The following is a 19628-nucleotide window of genomic DNA, read 5'->3' on the forward strand; positions in this document are numbered from 1 at the left end:
TCACTGTAATTCTGTTTATCATTTGGATGTCTCTGGCAAGATCAGAGGACAACACAGTTCAATGTGATGTGCACTGACCCTTTGGTCCTCAAAGATACCACTAGCTTTCTTTCCAAACTCCCTTTCAGAATGAAAACAGCATGTTTAAGAATGCTTTAATTTCTATCAATCAAGACCTCATTACCTTTAAACACTTGCTTTCCGCCAATTAAAAATGTGAAACATTCTTAATACTATATTTAAATGAGTCTGGTGACAAAAACCCTGCTAGACATTAAAATTTTTTTTAAATTTCTACAAAACAAAAACAAAAACCCATTTACTGTCACAGAAAGCTACCACTGTGCCTTCCACAAAGAACAATTATTGAAAAATGCGGTCCCAAACATTTACCTATACTGAAAAGTCCTATCTTACATAAATAGGCTATAAATAAGATACTGAAAATTTTTAAATTCTTAAATCTTACCTTTAAGCAGTGCAGTAAGTATTGCTACATCTATATCTTGATGTTCATCTGATCCAATGTGGAAAACTGTGATCTAAAGATCAATTCATAATATTATACCTTTGTATTTTCAAAGCTAAGGCATAAGGCATATAAAACAAAAAGTAATTTCAAACTACCTGGAAGATAAAGTTTTTGGCGGCTTTTATCAGAAATTACTTCATTTCAAACAAAAATCCCCACAAAATTAAAAAAACCTATCATTTACCAAATAAAAACGGCAAGTATCCTAAAAATATTTAGTTTCACATTATATTCATTTCTTGACCTATCTTAGGTCCTTTACTAGAGTAAGGAACTTATGGCCTAAGACTACAGATATATGTGTCTGGGTAAATCCTGATGTTCTTTCTACAGAGTGAACATTTAATTCAAGTAATATATATGTGTGTGTATATTCTTGAATGAAAAATGTATTCTTCAATCCTTTTACTGGAAATTTCTTTCAATTATTTTAAGTAAATTGCCACTTGAGAGGTTTTTATCTAATAACATTCTTCATAAAGTAAAAAACTATTATAACCCCATACACATTTTGCAACTTTATTGTGTACAAAGGAAATGCATGAAAAACAGATCAAACCATGTCATCATCTACCTATCATCACTGTTAAAAAATTTTATCTCTGAAAACTAAAGCTCATGTTTAGATAACTGAAATTAAGCAACACTGATCTTTAATTTAATTTGAGCAACCAATCAGAGTAAAATAATCTTTTTTCCAAATATATTCTTTTTTTATTTGAGATTTTTTTCCCCCAGTAATCTCTATATCCCAACGTGTAGCTTGAACTTACAACCCTGAAATCAAGAGTTGCACTGCTCTACTAACTGAAACAGCCAGGTACCCCTCTAAATACATTTTCGAGAAGCCAGAGAGAGAGAAATACTCTCTACAGTTTTTCCTTGGTTCTAGATATACTCTGTTGAGGCCCAGTTATTAACTTTCCCTGAAACAGAAGTGCAATCTATGTCTCAATACCATATTAAAAACCATAATCCTTCTCTGATATCACTCTGCCTGAACAAAACAATAAATCACATTTTTACATGGTTAAAAATATTTTACAAAATTTTAAATCCAAATTAAAAACAAAAGTATTTCAGGGTGCATGAGGGGCTCATTTCGTTGGTTAAGTGTGCGACTCTTGGCTTTGGCTCAAGTCATGATCTCACAGTCACAGTCACAGGATGGAGCTGCAGGATGGAGCCCCACATAGGGCTCCGAGCTCAGTGCAGATTTTGCTTCGTATTTTTTCTCTTTCTCCCTCTCCCTCCCCCTTTGCCCCAAAGCACTCTCTTTCTAAAATAAGTAAAATCTTTTTTTTTTTTTTTTTAATTTGAGAGAGAGAGAAAGAGAGTATGAGAGGGGAGAAAGTGAGAGGGAGAAGCAGACTACCCCATGGAGCTGGGAGCCACCCAGACATCCTAAAATAAATAAAATCTAAAAAAAAAAAGTATTGGGGTGCCTAGGTGGCTTAGTTGGTTAAGTGACTGTCTTCGGCTGAAGTCATGATCCTGGAGTCCTGGGACTGAGTCCCACATCAGGCTCTCTGATCAGCAGGGAGTCTGGTTCTCCCTCTGACCCTCCCCTTCTCGTGCTCTCTCTCTCTCTCTTAAATAAATTTTAAAAATCTTTAATAAAAAAAAAGTATTTCGGGGCACCTGGGTAGCTCAGTGGGTTAAAGCCTCTGCCTTCGGCTGGGGTCATGATCTCAGGGTCCTGGGATTGAGCCCCACATCGGGCTCTCTGCTCAGCGGGGAGCCTGTTTCCTCCTCTCCCTCTCTCTGCCTGCCTCTCTGCCTACTTGTGATCTCTGCCAAATAAATAAATAAATAAATAAATAAATAAATAAATAAAATCTTCAAAAAAAAAAAAAAGTATTTCACCAATCTATAACACGCTTTGAATGAAATAAAAAGTCTTATTCTGCAGAATCTACTTACAAGCTCCTTTCTTTTCATGCACTCCATCAGTGTCTGAAATAAGTGAACTGCTTCACTCTGGCCAAAGTTAAATGTTTTTTTGATGGTTGAAATAATATCGGGTTCTGCTGCATCGGGAAGATTGCTGGAGTGAGAGAAAATGTAAATTCACTGATTTCAATTTCTATTATTTGTAGAATCTAATATGAAGTATAAGTGAATCCATGTAAGACCTTTAGAGACAATGTATTAATATTAAATACTTGACCCTGAGTGAAATATTGTCCCTTATGAGACTCCCAACTATAAGTCCTATGGGGGAAAAATAAATGGGAGTTATTTTTCTCTTTAAATTATTTTAAGTTCTTTTACAAGGCATGTGTTGCAACAGCACTACTCACATTTTATAAGATACTCTTTAAAGATAATTTTAAGATATTAGGGTGTATTAAGAAATACTTCGCCAAGATGTCTTACACATGAGCACATTCATATTTTTCTCTTTTCCTCAACAGGTAATATATTTATATGGCTCAAAAATATGATATTAAACATAAAAAAGGAAATTCATAGTGAAAGTCCTTCCTACTATCTCCATCCGCCCAGTTCCATGTCAACTGCTTTCCTTTTTCCATGTATATACTTTGGTAATTTCCCCGAATCGTACATATAGATAACAACACTTCTTAGCTACAAACTATTGTTATGTAGATGCACCATCATTTATCTAGCCTTCTTGACACATTCTATTTTGTTCCAGTCTTTTACCTTTATAAACATCGTAATGAGTGACTTTCATGTTTTTAAAAATGTATTTCACATGTATGAAAAAGTATATCTGTACAAACAATTCCTAGAAATGGAACTAAGGGGTCCAAAGATATATGCCCTGTATGACAGATCTTGCAAAACTGTCCTCTGTGTAGACTGTTATACTTTAATTCATTCCAATAATGTATTAGATAAGCTATTTCCTCAAACTATAATAAGGTATTATATTAAACTTTAAATTTTCATGTTCATAAAATGATGAAATGAATCTAATACTCTGAAAACCACAAGCCTCTATACACAGCTATTGAAATCTTTTTGTAATCACACACTTACCCTCCCTCTTCTGTTTGTTTATGAATATATGCTAGGAGATCTGCAGCTCTGCCCGTTCCTTCACAAACGACGACTGGAACAGGAGGACTTTCTTGAAGATATTCTAAAACTGTGAGGATAACATTTGGCCCACCCTCAAATATAAGTGCCACCACAGGGACACCTTGTCCAATTCCTTAAAAAAGTAAAAGGTTATAAGATATTAGGCAAAATACAGTAATTCAATCTTATTTTTTACTTAATCAAAACACAAAATAAAAAGCCAAAATAAAATTTCTTTTAAGACTGTGTTGACTTCATTTCAAGCATTCAACGTGATAGCAATCTAGCCTAAGTAAATCAAATACCGAGTGAAGTCTGTTCTAAATGACAAAGTTAGAAGATACAATATATGATTAAGCACGCACCAGAATTTACATTCACTGAAAAGTAAAAATTATTTTGTATATTTCACTAATTGAAATCTTCACAAGAAATTTATAACACCGGGGCACCTGGATGGCTCAGTCGTTAAGTGTCTGCCTTTGGCTCAGGTCATGATCCCAGGGTCCTGGGATAGAGTCCCGCATCGGGCTCCCTGCTCAGCGGGAAGCCTGCTTCTCCCTCTCCCACTCCCCCTGCTTGTGGTTCCTTTTCTCTCTGTGTAGCTCTGTTAAAAAAGTAACTTAAATCTTCAAAAAAAAAAAAAAAAAAATTTAAAGGTCATTCACCTTTAAAAAAAAAAAAAAAGAAATTTCTAACACCAATTCGTTTTTTAGTATGTTTTTTTTTTTAAAAGATTTTATTTATTTATTTGACAGAGAGATCACAAGTAGGCAGAGGCAAGCAGAGAGAGAGGAGGAAGCAGGCTCCCCACTGAGCAGGAAGCCTGATGCAGGATCCATCCCAAGACCCTGGGATCATGACCCGAGCCAAAGGCAGAGGCTTTAACCCACTGAGCCACCCAGGCGCCCCTTTAGTTTGTTTTTAAAGATTTTTTTGAAGTAATCAGTGGGGCTCTAACTTACACCCCAAGATCAAGAGTCACATGCTCCACCAAATAAGCCAGCCAGGCACCCCTAGTCTGCTTTTCAATAATGAATGAGTTGAACTTCTAATGTATATTTGTTTTTATTGACTTTTAAAATGTGTATTTCAGATTTCAAATGCACTGAAACATTAATATAGAAGTTAATGACAGAGTCAGGATTACATAAATGGAACAGATCAATAAAATCTAGAACCTCTTCAAGAGTGACAGAAAAGACTTAGTGAAGAATACCAATTTTTGTTTTTACAATAACCTGCAATGCAGTGAGAGAATCTGAAATACAAGTAACTGTAGGATTCTAAAATGGTCCTGAATTTTAGGAGAGGATATGACTCCAACATATCTGAATGCATCACTCTATAATTTTGTATTTCTGTTTCATTTTGTCAGAGAGCCCACCTTCTTGGCATCCCAGGCTTATAAAATTACTTCTCTTTGAAAGAAAAATCTAGATGTTGAACCAGAAAGTACGACTGTGGTTGGAACGGAAGACAAGTGTCAAGAATACTAACTTTCAAGACTTATCCACTGGAGATCCTCGGTGGCTCAGAGGGTTAAAGCCTCTGCCTTCAGCTCGGGTCATGATCCCAGGGTCCTGGGACTGAGCCCCGCATTGGGCTCTCTGCTCGGCGGGGAGCCTGCTTCCCTCTCTCTCTGCCTGCCTCTCTGCCTACTTGTGATCTCTGTCAAATAAATAAAATCTAAAAAAAAAAGACTTATCTACTGAAGTGTGATACCTATTCATGTTATAAACTTTAAACAAGATGATTCTTACTTTGCAATAAAGTATTCTTTTTTCCTATTCAATCTTGAATTTCAAGTCATGTATTAGAATATATCACACATTACGAGTATTTTTTTTTTAAGATTTTATTTATTTATTTGACAGAGATCACAAGTAGGCAGAAAGGCAGACAGAGAGAGAGGGAAGCAGGCTCCCTGCTGAGCAGAGAGCCCGATGCGGGGCTTGAGCCCAGGACCCTGGGATCATGACCTGAGCTGAAGGCAGAGGCTTTAACCCACTGAGCCACCCAGGCACCCCACATTACGAGTATTTCTGAAATCCTTGGGCTGCAATAGGATTACATAGCAACAGAGCTTCCAATGAACCTCTGTGGCTTTGGAATCAATATCTGAGTACCCTATTTGGCCTCAGACTTCTTGCTCTAAATTTTCTATTTTGTTTAACATCAGTCATTTTTGTCGTTTTGTATGTTGTCTTGCTACAAAAGGCAATGAGCACTTTAAAGAACCTTTTTAGAATGTTACTGGCCATTAATATACCTAGAATAATTTCAACAATAACAAATTTGTAAGTTCCCTTACTAGCATGAATTCTTTGCTGATTAATAGTTTTTTCAAGTTCTCTTCTCAATCTGACTTCTGCCCCATACTTTCCAACAGTGCCATCATCCACCAATATGAAGTGGGAATGCAGATTATTCAGAACATTCAATTTGCTCAGAGGGTTCAACAAGGTTTGATAAGGAGCAACCACCTAAACAAGAGCAAATATAAGAGTTAGTGGGCACGCTTAAATATAATATAGAGAAAATATAAACTTTGAAATAATGTGTAAAGGCAAGTAGGAGGTAAAATTCTATTTACAATATAGTAACAAATAGAAAATATCAAAAAGTATGTCAAAAAGCACAAGTTTAAAAAAAAAAAAAAAAAAAAAAAAAAAAAAAAGCACAAGTTTTCAAGCCAGCTGATGATTAATCAATAATGGGACAGACCATACAATTGTATTTCAACTCCTATTGCAAAATACATATTATTATTTTATCACATGCAAAGGAAACAAAATAAATGAGTATATAGCATAAAGAAATGATTAGGTTATTAATGAATAAAGTGCAATATACAAGGGACACTGAATAAGAATAATCTAATATCAATTATATTTTTCTATTTTTCTAGCCCTCATAAATCTTTAAAACTGATATTAGAAATTTAATCTGAGTGATCATTATAATTCAGTAATTCCTTTTTAGTACTCTCTTGATAATTATAATCAATTCACAGTCCTTAACCTACTGAAATAAAATGCTAGCATTTGATTACTACTCCTAGTGACAGTAAAATTAATTCTCAATCTCATATAGTCATTAAAAATTTAATTACAAAGACTGGCATGATTTGGAAAAGTATGAAACAGTTATAGAGAAAGGCCAAAACCAAAATGTACTAATACTATAATGACAATTATTTATATCTATAAATGCATTTTTGGAAGGATCGTAAGAAAACCTCAGGAAGAAAGGGAAAAAAAAAGACCTCAGGAAAGTATTTCTCAAACATAATTTGAAAAGTATGGTATGATCGCGAATAGCTTAAGGTAACTTGCACTATTCTTGCTCTAATTTTGTTTATAGAAGTTCAAATGTAACAAATTTTAAAAATCATTCTTACATCTCTCCCGACAAGATCATTTCTGTTTTCAATCACGCCCCAGGGTGCTATTCCAATAGTGCAAATCTTTCGAGATGATCTGGAAGCATGTTCTTTGAGGGCATCACCAACATGTTTTGCCACACCTGTTCATATAAAATTCAGTTACTTTATGTGAAAGTAGTTACTGTTTTCATAATAATCCTATACTCAATCTATAACATTATAATTGTTGATATTTTTCTTTACACAAAGATAAAAATCAACAAGGTCCAAAAGACAAACTTACAAAAGAAAACACAAGGACCAAAAAGGAAACAAAACAAAACAAAAAACCCCACAATGTCAAATCACTACAACTGCCTGAAACACACGTAAAAGTAACTTTTACCATGTTGTTAGGCCTAGTCCTCTCTTAGATTCCTCCTGTAAGTAACTGTAGTTTTTTGTTATTGCTCTACACATCATCTAAAAAAAAATGAAGAGTATGGCTCAGGACCATAAGCAAAACACACATACAACAAGCAACTACAAAAGTTGTCCAACTGAGGGGCACCTGGGTGGCTCAGTGGGTTAAAGCCTCTGCCTTCGGCTCAGGTCATGATCCCAGGGTCCTGAGATCGAGCCCCACATCGGGCTCTCTGTTCAGCGGGGAGTCTGCTTCCCTTCCTCTCTCTCTGCCTGCCTCTCTGCCTACTTGTGATCTCTGTCAAATAAATAAATAAAATCTTTAAAAAAAAAAAAAAGTTGTCCAACTGAATCAAAAATTAGGAGAAAAGTAGAAAAAGAATTCAAAAGAGCATAGGACTCCTCATTATCACTTATCGGTTGAATTGTATCCTTCCCAAAATTCGTATGTTGAAATCCTAATCCCAGTACCTCACAGTGTGGTACCTTATCTGGAGACAGATCCTTTAAAGAGGCTGTACTTTTAAAAATGAGGCCACTATGGTGGGACCTAATCCAATTTGCCTGGTGTCCTTCTAAGAAGGCAAAATTTTAGACACAAAAAGAGACACCAGGAATGCACATGTATGGTGAAGAAAACACAATGAGAAGGTGGCCGTCCACAAGCCAAGGAGAGAGGCCTCAGAAGGAAACAAACCTGCTAACATTTTGATCTTGGACCTCCAAAGCTGTGAGAAAATAAATTAATCTTGTTTAAGTCACTCAGTCTGTGGTATTTTGTTATGGCAGCCCTAGAAAACCAATACAACACTCAATTTGGTTTTTATAATGCATGAGATCTCATTCCTCACCTGGATTATGGAAATAGCATCTTCACTGGTCTTCCAATTGCTGCCTTGCCTGTTCACAGTCTATTTTCAAAATATCATCCAAGTGATCTTTGCTCTTGTCAACTCTGCTTAAAATCTTCCCTTCTTATTCAGAGTAAACGCAAAAGTGCTTATAACGGCCTATATGGCTTTATATAATGATGTGCCTATTGCCCCTGCTATTCATCACCCTACCGCACCTCACCCCATCCCACCCCCTACCATACCCCATTAACTTTCCAAACTCATCACCCAGCACTCCTTGTTTATTCCACTTAGCTACACTGGACCCTTCTTACCATTCTTCCAACACACTTGCAGTTTTTTTCTCTTTTAAATGCTCTGCCTCACATTTTCCTTATCGTGCTCCCTCATTTCCTTCAATCTCTACTCAAATGTCACCTTATTAATGAAGTCCCCCCTACCATCCCTCACCATCCTCTCTCTGTATTTCACATGTCCCCATGGCACTTATCATCTAACATATAATATATTTAGTTATCTGTTTGTTATCTACATCTCCTCCACTAGAATACAAGTTCCATGAAGGTAAACACTTTCTTTGTTTTGTGGAATAATATATCTTCAGCAGCCAGAAGAATGCCTGACACACAATGAGGCTCAAAAACCAGCTGTTCAGGGGTGCCTGGGTGGCTCAGTGGGTTGAAGCCTCTGCCTTTGGCTCAGGTCGTGATCCCGGGGTCCTGGCATCGAGCCCCTCATCGGGCTCTCTGCTCGGCAGGGAGCCTGCTTCCCTTCCTCTCTCTCTGCCTGCCTCTCTGCCTACTTGTGATCTCTGTCTGTCAAATAAATAAATAAAATCTTTTAAAAAAACAAAAACAAACAAACAAAAAACCAAGCTGTTCATAATGAATCAGATGTCTGCAAGCTAACTTAAATAATAACTACATTTTACTTTAGACATTAAAGTTAATTTGCTTTTTTTTTTTTTTTTAAGATTTTACTTATTTATTTGAAAGAGAGACAGTGAGAGAGAGCATGAGAGAGGAGAAGGTCAGAGGGAGAAGCAGATGCTTTGTGGAGCTGGAAGCCCGATAAAGGACTCGATCCGGGACTCCGGGATCATGACCTGAGCCAAAGGCAATTGCTTAACCAACTGAGCAACCAGGCACCACTAATTTGTTTTTCTTTTATCTAACCTGTATATGTCACAGAGAAGATTTGGAATGAAAAATTATAGTATATTAATAATTAATTTTGAAAGCTACTTTTTACTACTGTCTAGGCAATGGATTACCATTCTTTTATCAATTTACCAGAAGTCAGAAATAACATCTGGCTCTGTAGTAGGGATCAACCACCTTTTTTTGTGAAGGGTCATATAGTAAATATTTTAGTGTTTGCAAGGTGAACAGTCTCTGACACAACTCTTCACCTCTACTGTGGCAGCACAAATGTAACTATATATAATACAAAAACAAATGAGTGTGGCTGTGTTCCAACAAACCTTCACTTAAAAAAAAAAAAAGGAATGGGTTGGATTTGGTGCATGGGATTATAGTTTATCAATATCTGCTCTAAAGTGTATTTTTTTTTTTTTAAAGATTTTGTTTATTTGTCAGAGAGAGAGAGAAAGCACAAGCAGGCTGAGTGGCAGGCAGAGGCAGAGAGAGAAGCAGGGTCCCTGCTGAGCAAGGAGCCCGATGCGGGACTCGATCCCAGAACCCTAGAACCATAACCTGAGCTCAAGGAAGTGGCTTAACCAACTGAGCCACACAGGCATCCCTAAAGTGTATTATTTTTTAAAAATAAATGAAAACCAAATACTTTTACAGTTACCGTTTATACTCAGGAACTATATATATTATTTAACAGAAAAACTGCTTATATTGCTATTTGGTGTTGATTATTATTTCAAGTATTTAACTGATATTATGAAACATTTACAAACACACTAAATAAAATTGCTATAATCATCACATTACCTGTGTTTACTCCTCCAGTTAAAATCCAGGCTCCGGTTGTAACTGCAGCTTTAATGAGACCCTTTCCAAGCAGCTGCTTGATTCGTGGGTGAAGCTCAAATTTCTGCATGCCCCCATGCACAGAGATAACAAGTTTGGGTAATTCCATTTGCCATTCTTTAAGCAGAAGTTGCAGAATGACTTCAGGTTTGGTGTCATATGATAGTCTCACATACTAAAAAAGATTTTTAAAGGACAAAATAACTGAATATGTTCATAGGTTTCATAATGCAACATTATACAATATTACAAAAATGTTACTTAGATCCGATTATTATGAAGTAGATTTGATAGATTACTTTTAATATACTTAACACTCGTAGGAATAAGCAATAACAATAATAAGCAATAACAAATGACCTTAAAGTTGGAAAATGATTCTGTAAGAGCTATAGAAGCAGTGATACTCTAATTGCTAACCTTTAAAACATAAATATGTTCCTCTTCCAATTTATATAAACTTGATTACCATTCATTCAACTTGCAAATTTATCCAGTTATTTACTGACTTAACTTTGAACATGCAGTAGTACAAATTGCTGAAGCTTAGCTATCGTGATAAGAAAAGGGAAAAGAAAGAAGAATGGGGTGCCTGGGTGGCTCAGTCAGTTAAGGTTTGCCTTAGGCCAGGTCATGATCCCAGAGTCCCAGGATCGAACCCCAAGTCGGGCTCACTGTTCAGTGGGGAGTCTACTTCTCTCTCTCCCTCTGCCCCTCCCCAGTTGTGTTCTCTCTCTAAATAAATAAATAAATCTTTAAAAAAGAAAGAAAGAGGAATGAAAAAAAATGGAAGCTTCTACAACTCTTGCTATTAGGAGAGACAAATATTGTTTATCTGAAAGTTTTGTCAATGATCTGGTCTATTTACAACAGAATTGTGACTATGCAGTTAAATAACAAAGATATTTTCTACTCAATATTTCAAGGTTGTTCAGATAGATTTACAAGTTTAATTTTTAAAAAATTCTATAAAAAATAAGCTGTCGCATCTGTGAAGTAACTTCTTCTGGTTTACAGGATTAAAAAATGTATCTTTGTCTTAAGTGACATTACAAGTGATCTCAAGGTCCTGGGATCCAGCCCTGTATCAGGCTCCCCCTCCCCATTCACTAAGCAAGGAATCTGCTTCTCTCTCTACCCCCAAGTCCCTTGGTAGTGCTCCCTCTCTCTCTCGAATAAATATAAAAAAAAAAAAGAAGAAGAAGAATGTTTGTAATGAGATATACCAAGTCTTTTCCCATCAAGGCAGGGAGGCAGGTAGAACAAAGACAATATAACAGGTAAAATGTTGATAAATATAAATTAAAAATAGTATTTGCGGGGTTTAGAATTATGCCAACAGGGCACCTGGGCGGCTCAGTCGTTAAGCGGCTGCCCTCGGGTCAGGTCATGATTCCATCCCAGGGTCCTGGGATCAAAGCCTGCACTGGGCTCCCTGCTCAGCAGGAAGCCTGCTTGTCCCTCTCCCACTCCCCCTGCTTGTGTTCCCTCTCTCGCTGTCTCTCTGTCAAATAAATAAATAAAATCTTTAAATAAAATAAAATTATGCCAACAAAAGCACATAAGTCGTAAGAAAAATAAATGTAGTTACAAGTATTCTAAAGGTTCTCGCACTGTCCAAAAAATAAATTTATTATAAATCAAAATGTGTTTAACCAGTGTTTATTATAAGATTAATCTACAGGAAAAAGAATATATAAGTAACATGCTAATAAGGAAGGAAATAAAAAATACTTAATCCAAAGCAAATACTTAATCCAAAGCAAACAAGATGGGGTGCCTAGGTGGCTCAATGGGTTAAGTCTCTGCCTTCAGCTCAGGTCATGATCTCAGGGTCCTGGGATCAAGCCCCACATTGGACTCTCTGCTCAGCAGGGAGCCTGCTTCCCCGCCCTCTCTCTCTGCCTGCCTCTCTGCCTACTTGTGATCTCTCTCTCCCTGTCAAATAAGTAAATAAAATCTTTTAAAAAACAAAGCAAACAAGAAAAGGGAACAAAGAAAAAGTGAGACATATAAAATAAACTTAAAAATTATGTGTTGCTAGGGGCACCTGGCTGGCTCAGTGGGTTAAAGCCTCTGCCTTCAGCTCAGGTCATGATCCCAGGGTCCTCTGCTCAGCAGGGAGCCTGCTTCCTCCTCTCTCTCTGCCTGCCTCTCTGCCTACTTGTGATCTCCTTCTCTCTCAAATAAATAAATAAAATCTTAAAAAAAAAATTATGTGTTGCTTATAAAGAAACCACTTAGGGGCACTTAGGTGGCTCAGTTGGTTAAGCATCTGCCTTCATCTCAGGTGATGATCCCAGGATCCTGGGACTAAGCCTCATGTTGGGCTACCTGCTCAGGGGAGAGTCTGCTTCTGCTTCTCACTTTCCCCCTCCCCCCATTCGTGCTCTCTCTCTCTCTCTCCCTCTCGCAAATAAATAAATAAAATCTTAAAAAAAAAATTGACAAGATTAAAGACATTTCATAATGATAGAACGTTCAATTCACCAAGATGTAACACTTCTATATGTATATGCACCTACACAAAAAACTTTAAAATATATAAAGAAATGACTGAGACTAACTTTCTGATCTACTGCTATATAAATTTTCAGACAACATATGTATTATGTATTATTTAGACAACAAGATAAATGAAATTTAAAAATCAAATATGTGACATACCTTAGCTCTGTAGGAATGAGAACCCCCTTGAAAATTTATGACTCCATAAGCATCTGTTGGGCTCTGTTCTGTATGCTTTTCCACAGACCATTCTTCTAATGTCTGATTAAAATGGTCACCCAATTTCACATCTGAGTATTTCATAGCAAGACTTGCAGTGAAACAAGCATGCTGCTTGACCAAGCGACCACAAAAACACCTAAAGGAAAGAAATGAAATTTTAAATAGACCTTTCAAAAAATTAGTCAATGGAAAACTGAATTAAAATGAACAAACCAATTAAGAGTATAAAAATAATTTAACTTTTTAATTTTACAATAACAGTGAATTAATACTTTTAACATAGCATTAAAATAGTATAAGTACATTTTTTTGATGATACAGTCCTCCATATCTAGTGTGAGGTTATCTACAAAATGTAGTATAGCCATATAACAGAATAGTATTCAGCATGGGAATATCTCATATTAGAATATTAAACACAATATAATCTCAAAATTATCATGCTTCATGAAAGAATCCAATGCCAAACAGTACATATTTCTATGATTTCATGTATACAAAATTCAACAAAATGCAAACTAATCTATACAGTGATGACAAGGGTTGCCCAGAGTCAAGGGCAGAAAGCAACTATATTCTACCTAGAAGCACTACAGGATACTGCCATGTAGGAAGCAGGTCCCAGTGGAGCCAGGTAGTCTCACTAATTTGATAAAAAAAATCACAGGGGCACCTGCATGGCTCAGTTGCTTTAGCCATCTGACTCCTGATTTGTTTGGGTCATGATCTTGGGGTCCTGGGAATGAGCCCCTGTGTCAGCTCCCCCCTCAGTAGGGAGTCTGCTTATAGATTCTCTCCCTCTCCCCCAGCCCCCTGCTTATGTGCACGTGCCCTCTCTTTCTCTAAAATAAATAAATCTTTTTAAAAAAATCTTATCACAGTCTGTAGAAGCCAAGGAGCTAGAGTTTTCAGGGCAAGAAACAAGAAGGAGCTACATGAGAGTTCCCAATACATGCAGAAGGATCTTCTTAAACATAAATAAGAACAAACTACCCAAGGCGAACGTAAGAACTACTAGACAACAGTAGGCTAAATCCTCCTGAAGTTCATAAAGGGCAGAGAATAGTCTGTGTTGCTACCAGCCAGAGTAAGAGATCTCAATACACAAGACCTACAAAAGGGTCCTCAGAACAGCAATGCCTAACAAGAAGGGCTAAATTAGACCTGCACCACTATGTGCCGTGACACACTGCACAAGCAATATTTGAAAGGATCAAATTAGCCCAAAGTAACTTAATTGCATGCTAAAACAAGTCAAAATTCCCCTAACAGAATGATAAAACCCAGCACTCTAAAAACATAAACTCTATCAAATAAATGAATAAAATCTTGAAACAAAATAGAATCTATCCGAAATGAAACACAGAAAGAAAAGACGGGGGGAGGGGAGGAACAAAAGGAATAGGATGTCAACCTTTATCTTCTCTGTGTAGCATCCCTTATCTCACCCAAATTATAACATCAAATTTTTTTTAATTTGTTAAGATTTTATTTATTTATTTGACACAGAGAGAGATCACAAGTAGGCAGAGAGAGAGCAGAGAGCCTGATGCAGGCTCAATCCCAGGACCCTGAGATCATGACCTGAGCCAAAAGCAGAGGCTTAACCCACTGAGCCACCCAGGCGCCCCATAAAAACTCTTCTTGAGTGCACAGAAATATTTACCAAGATTAAACATATTCTGGGCCATAAAATAAGTCTCAATAAACTAGAATAAGGATGGAAATCATACTAAGTATTTTCTCAGACCACAGTGAAACTACACTAGAAACCAATAAAAGAAAATACAAGGGAGAGGGTTGTTCCTTGGTGGTTTAGTCCATTAACTGTCTCTTGATTTCGGCTCAGGTCATGATCTCATGGGTCATGAGATCAAGTCTCCATGGGGCTCTGTGCTGGGTGTGGAAGCTGCTTAAGATTCTCTCTCTCTCCCACTCTGCCCCTCCTGTCTTTTCCCCTACTCACCTGTGCGCACTCTCTCTCTCTAAAAGGAAATAAAATACTGGGAAATTCTTCAACTATTTAGAAATTAGATGACACACTTTTATTAACTCATAGATAAAAGACAGTCACAGAAGAACTTAGAAAATATGTGCAACAAAATGAAAATGAAAATAAAAATAATATCAAAGCATATGGGATGCAACTATACAGTGTTTACTGTAAAAGCATAGTCATATATATACTTGACACTATAAAAATATATAGGATAGGGACGCCTGGGTGGTTCAGTTGGTTAAGCGGCTGCCTTCGGCTCAGGTCATGATCCCAGGGTCCTGGGATTGAGTCCCACATCGGGCTCCTTGCTCAGCAGGGAGCCTGCCTCTCCCTCTGCCTCTGCCTGCCTCTCTGTCTGCCTGTGCTCACTCTCTCTGACAAATAAATAAAATCTTTAAAAAAAAATATATATATATAGGATAAAAACCTGTAGTATAGAGTTTAAATGAGGAAAGACAATCTGCTACGAGAGGAAGGCAAAGATGGCCATGGCCCGGGCATGGGTCCCATGAGTCCAATAGTTCAAAAGAGCTAAATTCTGTATCTTGGGAAAACAGCTCTCAAAAAGACAGTAAAATAAACATGAAAAATAAAAATATGAAAACATAGTTTCAGATTAACCAATCTGAGAAAATTCATCTCTATTGTATCTGCATTATACCAAATACTAAAGGAAGATCTTTGGTTTGAGCGGAAAGATACCACCTGGAACTCTGCGTCTAAATGAAGGAATGAATGGGACAGGAAACAAACTCAATATATCTAAAATGAACTCACTCTGTGCACTTTTCTTCCTAGCCTACCTACCAGAGACCTTCTAAGTCTTATATTCCTTCATCAGATCTTAATGAACAACATTAGTATTTACTTGGTATCTGGTCAAGAAAATTAGGATTCACCAAATCCTATTCAGTGTATGTTATTAATCCCTTCAAATACGTGTACTTCTCTTCATATCACAGCCACTATCTTAATTCAGGCTCTCATTTTTTCCAGAATTATTACAAAACCTTCCAAACTATTTTTTCTCCTAATCAAATCTCCACAAGATGCCAACTGCTTTTACCAAAGAAGAAAAGCTAAGCAATTTACTTCCCTGTGTATCTTTTTAACATGAAAACAAAACTATGTGACATAGTACACAAGTTTAAATTATCTAGTCCCTACTTATTTCTCCAGATCAAATCTCTCCAATATCCCTGTTATATTCTACATTCTGCAGTTTCCTTACAGAACCATACTCTCTTTCACTGCCAGGCCTTCCCACATCCTGTTCTCTCTGCCTAAATCCCTTTTCCTCAATCAATCTTTACCTAACTAATTCACATTCAACTTCAGAAATCTGTTCACTGAGCAGAGTTTCAGTGAAACTAGCTTCACTGAGTTTCAAGGAGCCTCGCCCAATCCTTCAACTCCCAAATTTGAGTAAAGTAACCCTCAAATGTAATAACCTGTGAGTTTTATCCCATCTAACTAATGCTTCTAATAAAATAGTTTTATATTTCAAACTCTGTACAATAGTTTTGTTATTAAACTTACCTGACGAGTTGCTGACAAATCTGACATCCTGGAAGGCATCTATAAAACAAGGTAAATTTATTACTTAACATTAAAATTTTTTTTTAATTTAAACTACATAAAATCCATATAATAGTACAAAACAAAGGAAAACTATATCTTAGCCTAATTGTTCAGTAGATAACATAGGTCATTTATACCTTGATTATACACTCAAATAACTATTTTTTTAAACTTACATAGTTTCCACATTTTTTTGTTGTAACTGACATATAATGTTACATTAGTTTCAGGTACACAACACAGTATGTAGTAATTTTATACATTACTCAGTATTCACCAAGATAAAGAGAAGTCACCATCTGCTACCATACAATATTACTATGGTAATATTGACTACATTCCTTATACTGTAATTTTATCTCCATTATTACTTATAACTGGAAATTTGCACCTCTTAATCCCCCCTTCACTTATTTTACCCATTCCCTCACCCACCTAATACTTAAAATAGTTTCCATTTTTTTAAGTACAAGTAGTTGTTACAAACCTAAAGAGAAAAAGACTGGCAAATTTAACTACACAAAAATACAACATTTCTACATGACAAAAATATGCCAAAGTCTCAAGACAAAAAAGGAAAAAATTATTGCAGGCAAAAGCTTAGCTTCCCGGGACGCCTGGGTGGCTCAGTTGGTTAAGCAGCTGCCTTCGGCTCAGGTCATGATCCCAGCGTCCTGGGATCGAGTCCCGCATCGGGCTCCTTGCTCGGCAGGGAGCCTGCTTCTCCCTCTGACTCTGCCTGCCACTCTGTCTCCCTGTGCTCTCTCGCTCTTTCTCTCTCTGACAAATAAATAAATAAAATCTTAAAAAAAAAAAAAAAAAAAAAAAAAAGCTTAGCTTCCCTAATATATATAGAGTTTCATCAAATCTACATTAAAAAAGGAAAACATGAATAGTTCACAAGTAAAAAACATACATATGAAAAGACCATTTGATTATAAAAGATTTTTTTGATCCTTTAAGACACTATCTTAAGGAATAGAATAGTCTTTTATGCTGGTGGGAGTATAAACTGATATAATCTTGATGGAAGGCAACTTGGTTATACTCATCACAATGAAAAAAATGTAGATTCCCTCTCAAACTATAATTCCAGTACTAAAACTATAAGCTGAAAAATATTTGTAGCACTTGTGTAAAATGATTAATGTACAAGGTTATTTATTCACTATGGCATTTTTTTTTTCTAGTAACAAAAAGAAAAACAGGATAGCTAAAATGTTCATCAGTAAGGAACTACTAAGGGGCGCCTGGGTGAATCAGTTGGTTAAATGTCTATCTTTGGCTTGGGTCATACATCCCAGGGCCCCGGGATCAAGCCCCACGTTGTCTCCCAGCTTAGTGGGGAGCCTGCTTCTCCCTCTCCCTCTGCTGCTCCCCCTACTTGTGCTTTCTCTCTCTCCCTCTCTCTCAAAGAAATAAATAAAATCTTTTAAAAAAAATAAATAAATAAGGTGGGAAGCGTGGGTGGCTCAATTGGTTAAGCAGCTCAGGTCATGATCCTAGGGTCCTGGGATTGAGTCCCTCATCAGACTCCTTGCTCAGCAGGCTCCCTGCTCTGCCTGCTCTGCCTGCTGTTGCCCCTGCTTGTGTGCGCACTCTCTCTGTTAAATAAATAAAATCTTTAAAAAGAAACTAAGGAACTACTAAAACAAACTATGATCCAGATATATAATTTAAAAGGATGCAATAACTAAAAATAGTGGTTACTGCCAAGATAATAAACATGATGGGTTTAACAGTATGTACTTAAAATAAGAGAGAGAGGAGTAAATATACATCTGCTAGGACATGCAAAGACTGTATCTAGCTATTTCTAGAAGGTATTCCAAAGAATAGTTAACACTGGTTTTCTTTAGGGAGGGGAATTTATAGTTAAGTTACAGTGGTAGAAAGGAGGCTTTCACTTATAAATTTTGGTATCTTGTAAATCCATGTATTAACCTATCCATAAAAAACTAATTTTCGGGGCGCCTGAGTGGCTCAGTCATTAGGTATCTGGCTTCAGCTCAGGTCACGGTCCCGGGGTCCTGGGATCAAGCCCCGCATCTGGCTCCCTGCTTGGTGGGAAGCCTGCTTCTCCCTCTCCCATTCCCCCTGCTTGTGTTCTCTTTCTCATGGTGTCTCTCTGTCAAATAAATAAATAAATTCTTAAAATTTATTTTTAAATTTATTTAAATTTAAAATATAAAATTTAAAATTTTATATTTTAAGAATTTTTAAAGAATATTTTTAAAGAATTTTTTAAGAATATTTTTAAGAATATTTTAAGAATTTAAAAATAAATAAATTCTTAAAAAATAACAAAACTAAACTAATTTCAAGTTCAACTAGTGTTAGTCTTGATCTTAGTGTTGTGAGTTCAAGCCCCATGTTGGATGTAGAGATTACTTAAACATAAAATCTTGTTTTTATTTTATTTTATTTTATTTTATTTATTTGACAGAGATCACAAGTAGATGGAGAGGCAAGCAAAGAGAGAGAGGAGGAAGCAGGCTCCCTGCTGAGCAGAGAGGCCCATGTGGGGCTCGATCCCAGGACCCTGGGACCATGACCTGAGCTGAAGGCAGAGGCTTTAACCCATTGAGCCACCCAGGCGCCCCTAAAAATAAAATCTTATAAAAAAAATTTCAGGGGTGCCCGGTTGGCTCAGTGGGTTAAGCCTCTGCCTTCGGCTCAGGTCACGATCTCAGGGTCCTGGGATCAAGCCCCACATCAGGCTCTCTGCTCAGCAGAAAGCCTACTACTACCCCCTGCCCCTCTGCCTGCCTCTCTGCCTGCTTGTGATCTCTCTCTCAGTCAAATAAATAAATAAAATCTTAAAAAAAAAAATTTCAACTAGCACAGAAAGAAATGACCAGCTACCAGTGTTTGAAAACTATGTCTCCTATGGAGGCTACAGCCAAAGATACTTAGTAACAGAATGAGATTTAACACCTAATGTTAAATTTCTATGGCAAAATGAAATGAACAAAATGAACCAAAATGAACAGAAGTATAGGAAATAACTCTTCAACAATATTAGCTATTTTTTTAATAAAGCAAAACCTTAATTTTCTCCCAAAGAAAGAACAGTATCTTACTTTAGAAC

General features: G+C 36.6%; 1 protein-coding gene across 1 annotated transcript in view; it reads right to left on the reverse strand.

Annotated features, from left to right (window-relative positions):
* The window catches only part of TRPM7 (transient receptor potential cation channel subfamily M member 7), a 113061-nt gene that overhangs the window by 68936 nt on the left and 24497 nt on the right, over positions 1-19628 (reverse strand). Inside the window, exons 3-10 of the mRNA XM_080807310.1 lie at positions 16496-16534; positions 12895-13093; positions 10189-10402; positions 6987-7111; positions 5898-6069; positions 3542-3716; positions 2456-2579; positions 470-542 (exon numbers count right to left, since the gene is read on the reverse strand). Of these exons, the coding sequence (XP_080663436.1) occupies positions 470-542; positions 2456-2579; positions 3542-3716; positions 5898-6069; positions 6987-7111; positions 10189-10402; positions 12895-13093; positions 16496-16534 (1121 nt within the window). The remainder of the gene's footprint in view (positions 1-469; positions 543-2455; positions 2580-3541; positions 3717-5897; positions 6070-6986; positions 7112-10188; positions 10403-12894; positions 13094-16495; positions 16535-19628) is intronic.

Source organism: Martes martes (assembly GCF_963455335.1).
Source record: "Martes martes genome assembly, chromosome: 7".
NCBI classification, from domain to species: domain Eukaryota; kingdom Metazoa; phylum Chordata; class Mammalia; order Carnivora; family Mustelidae; genus Martes; species Martes martes.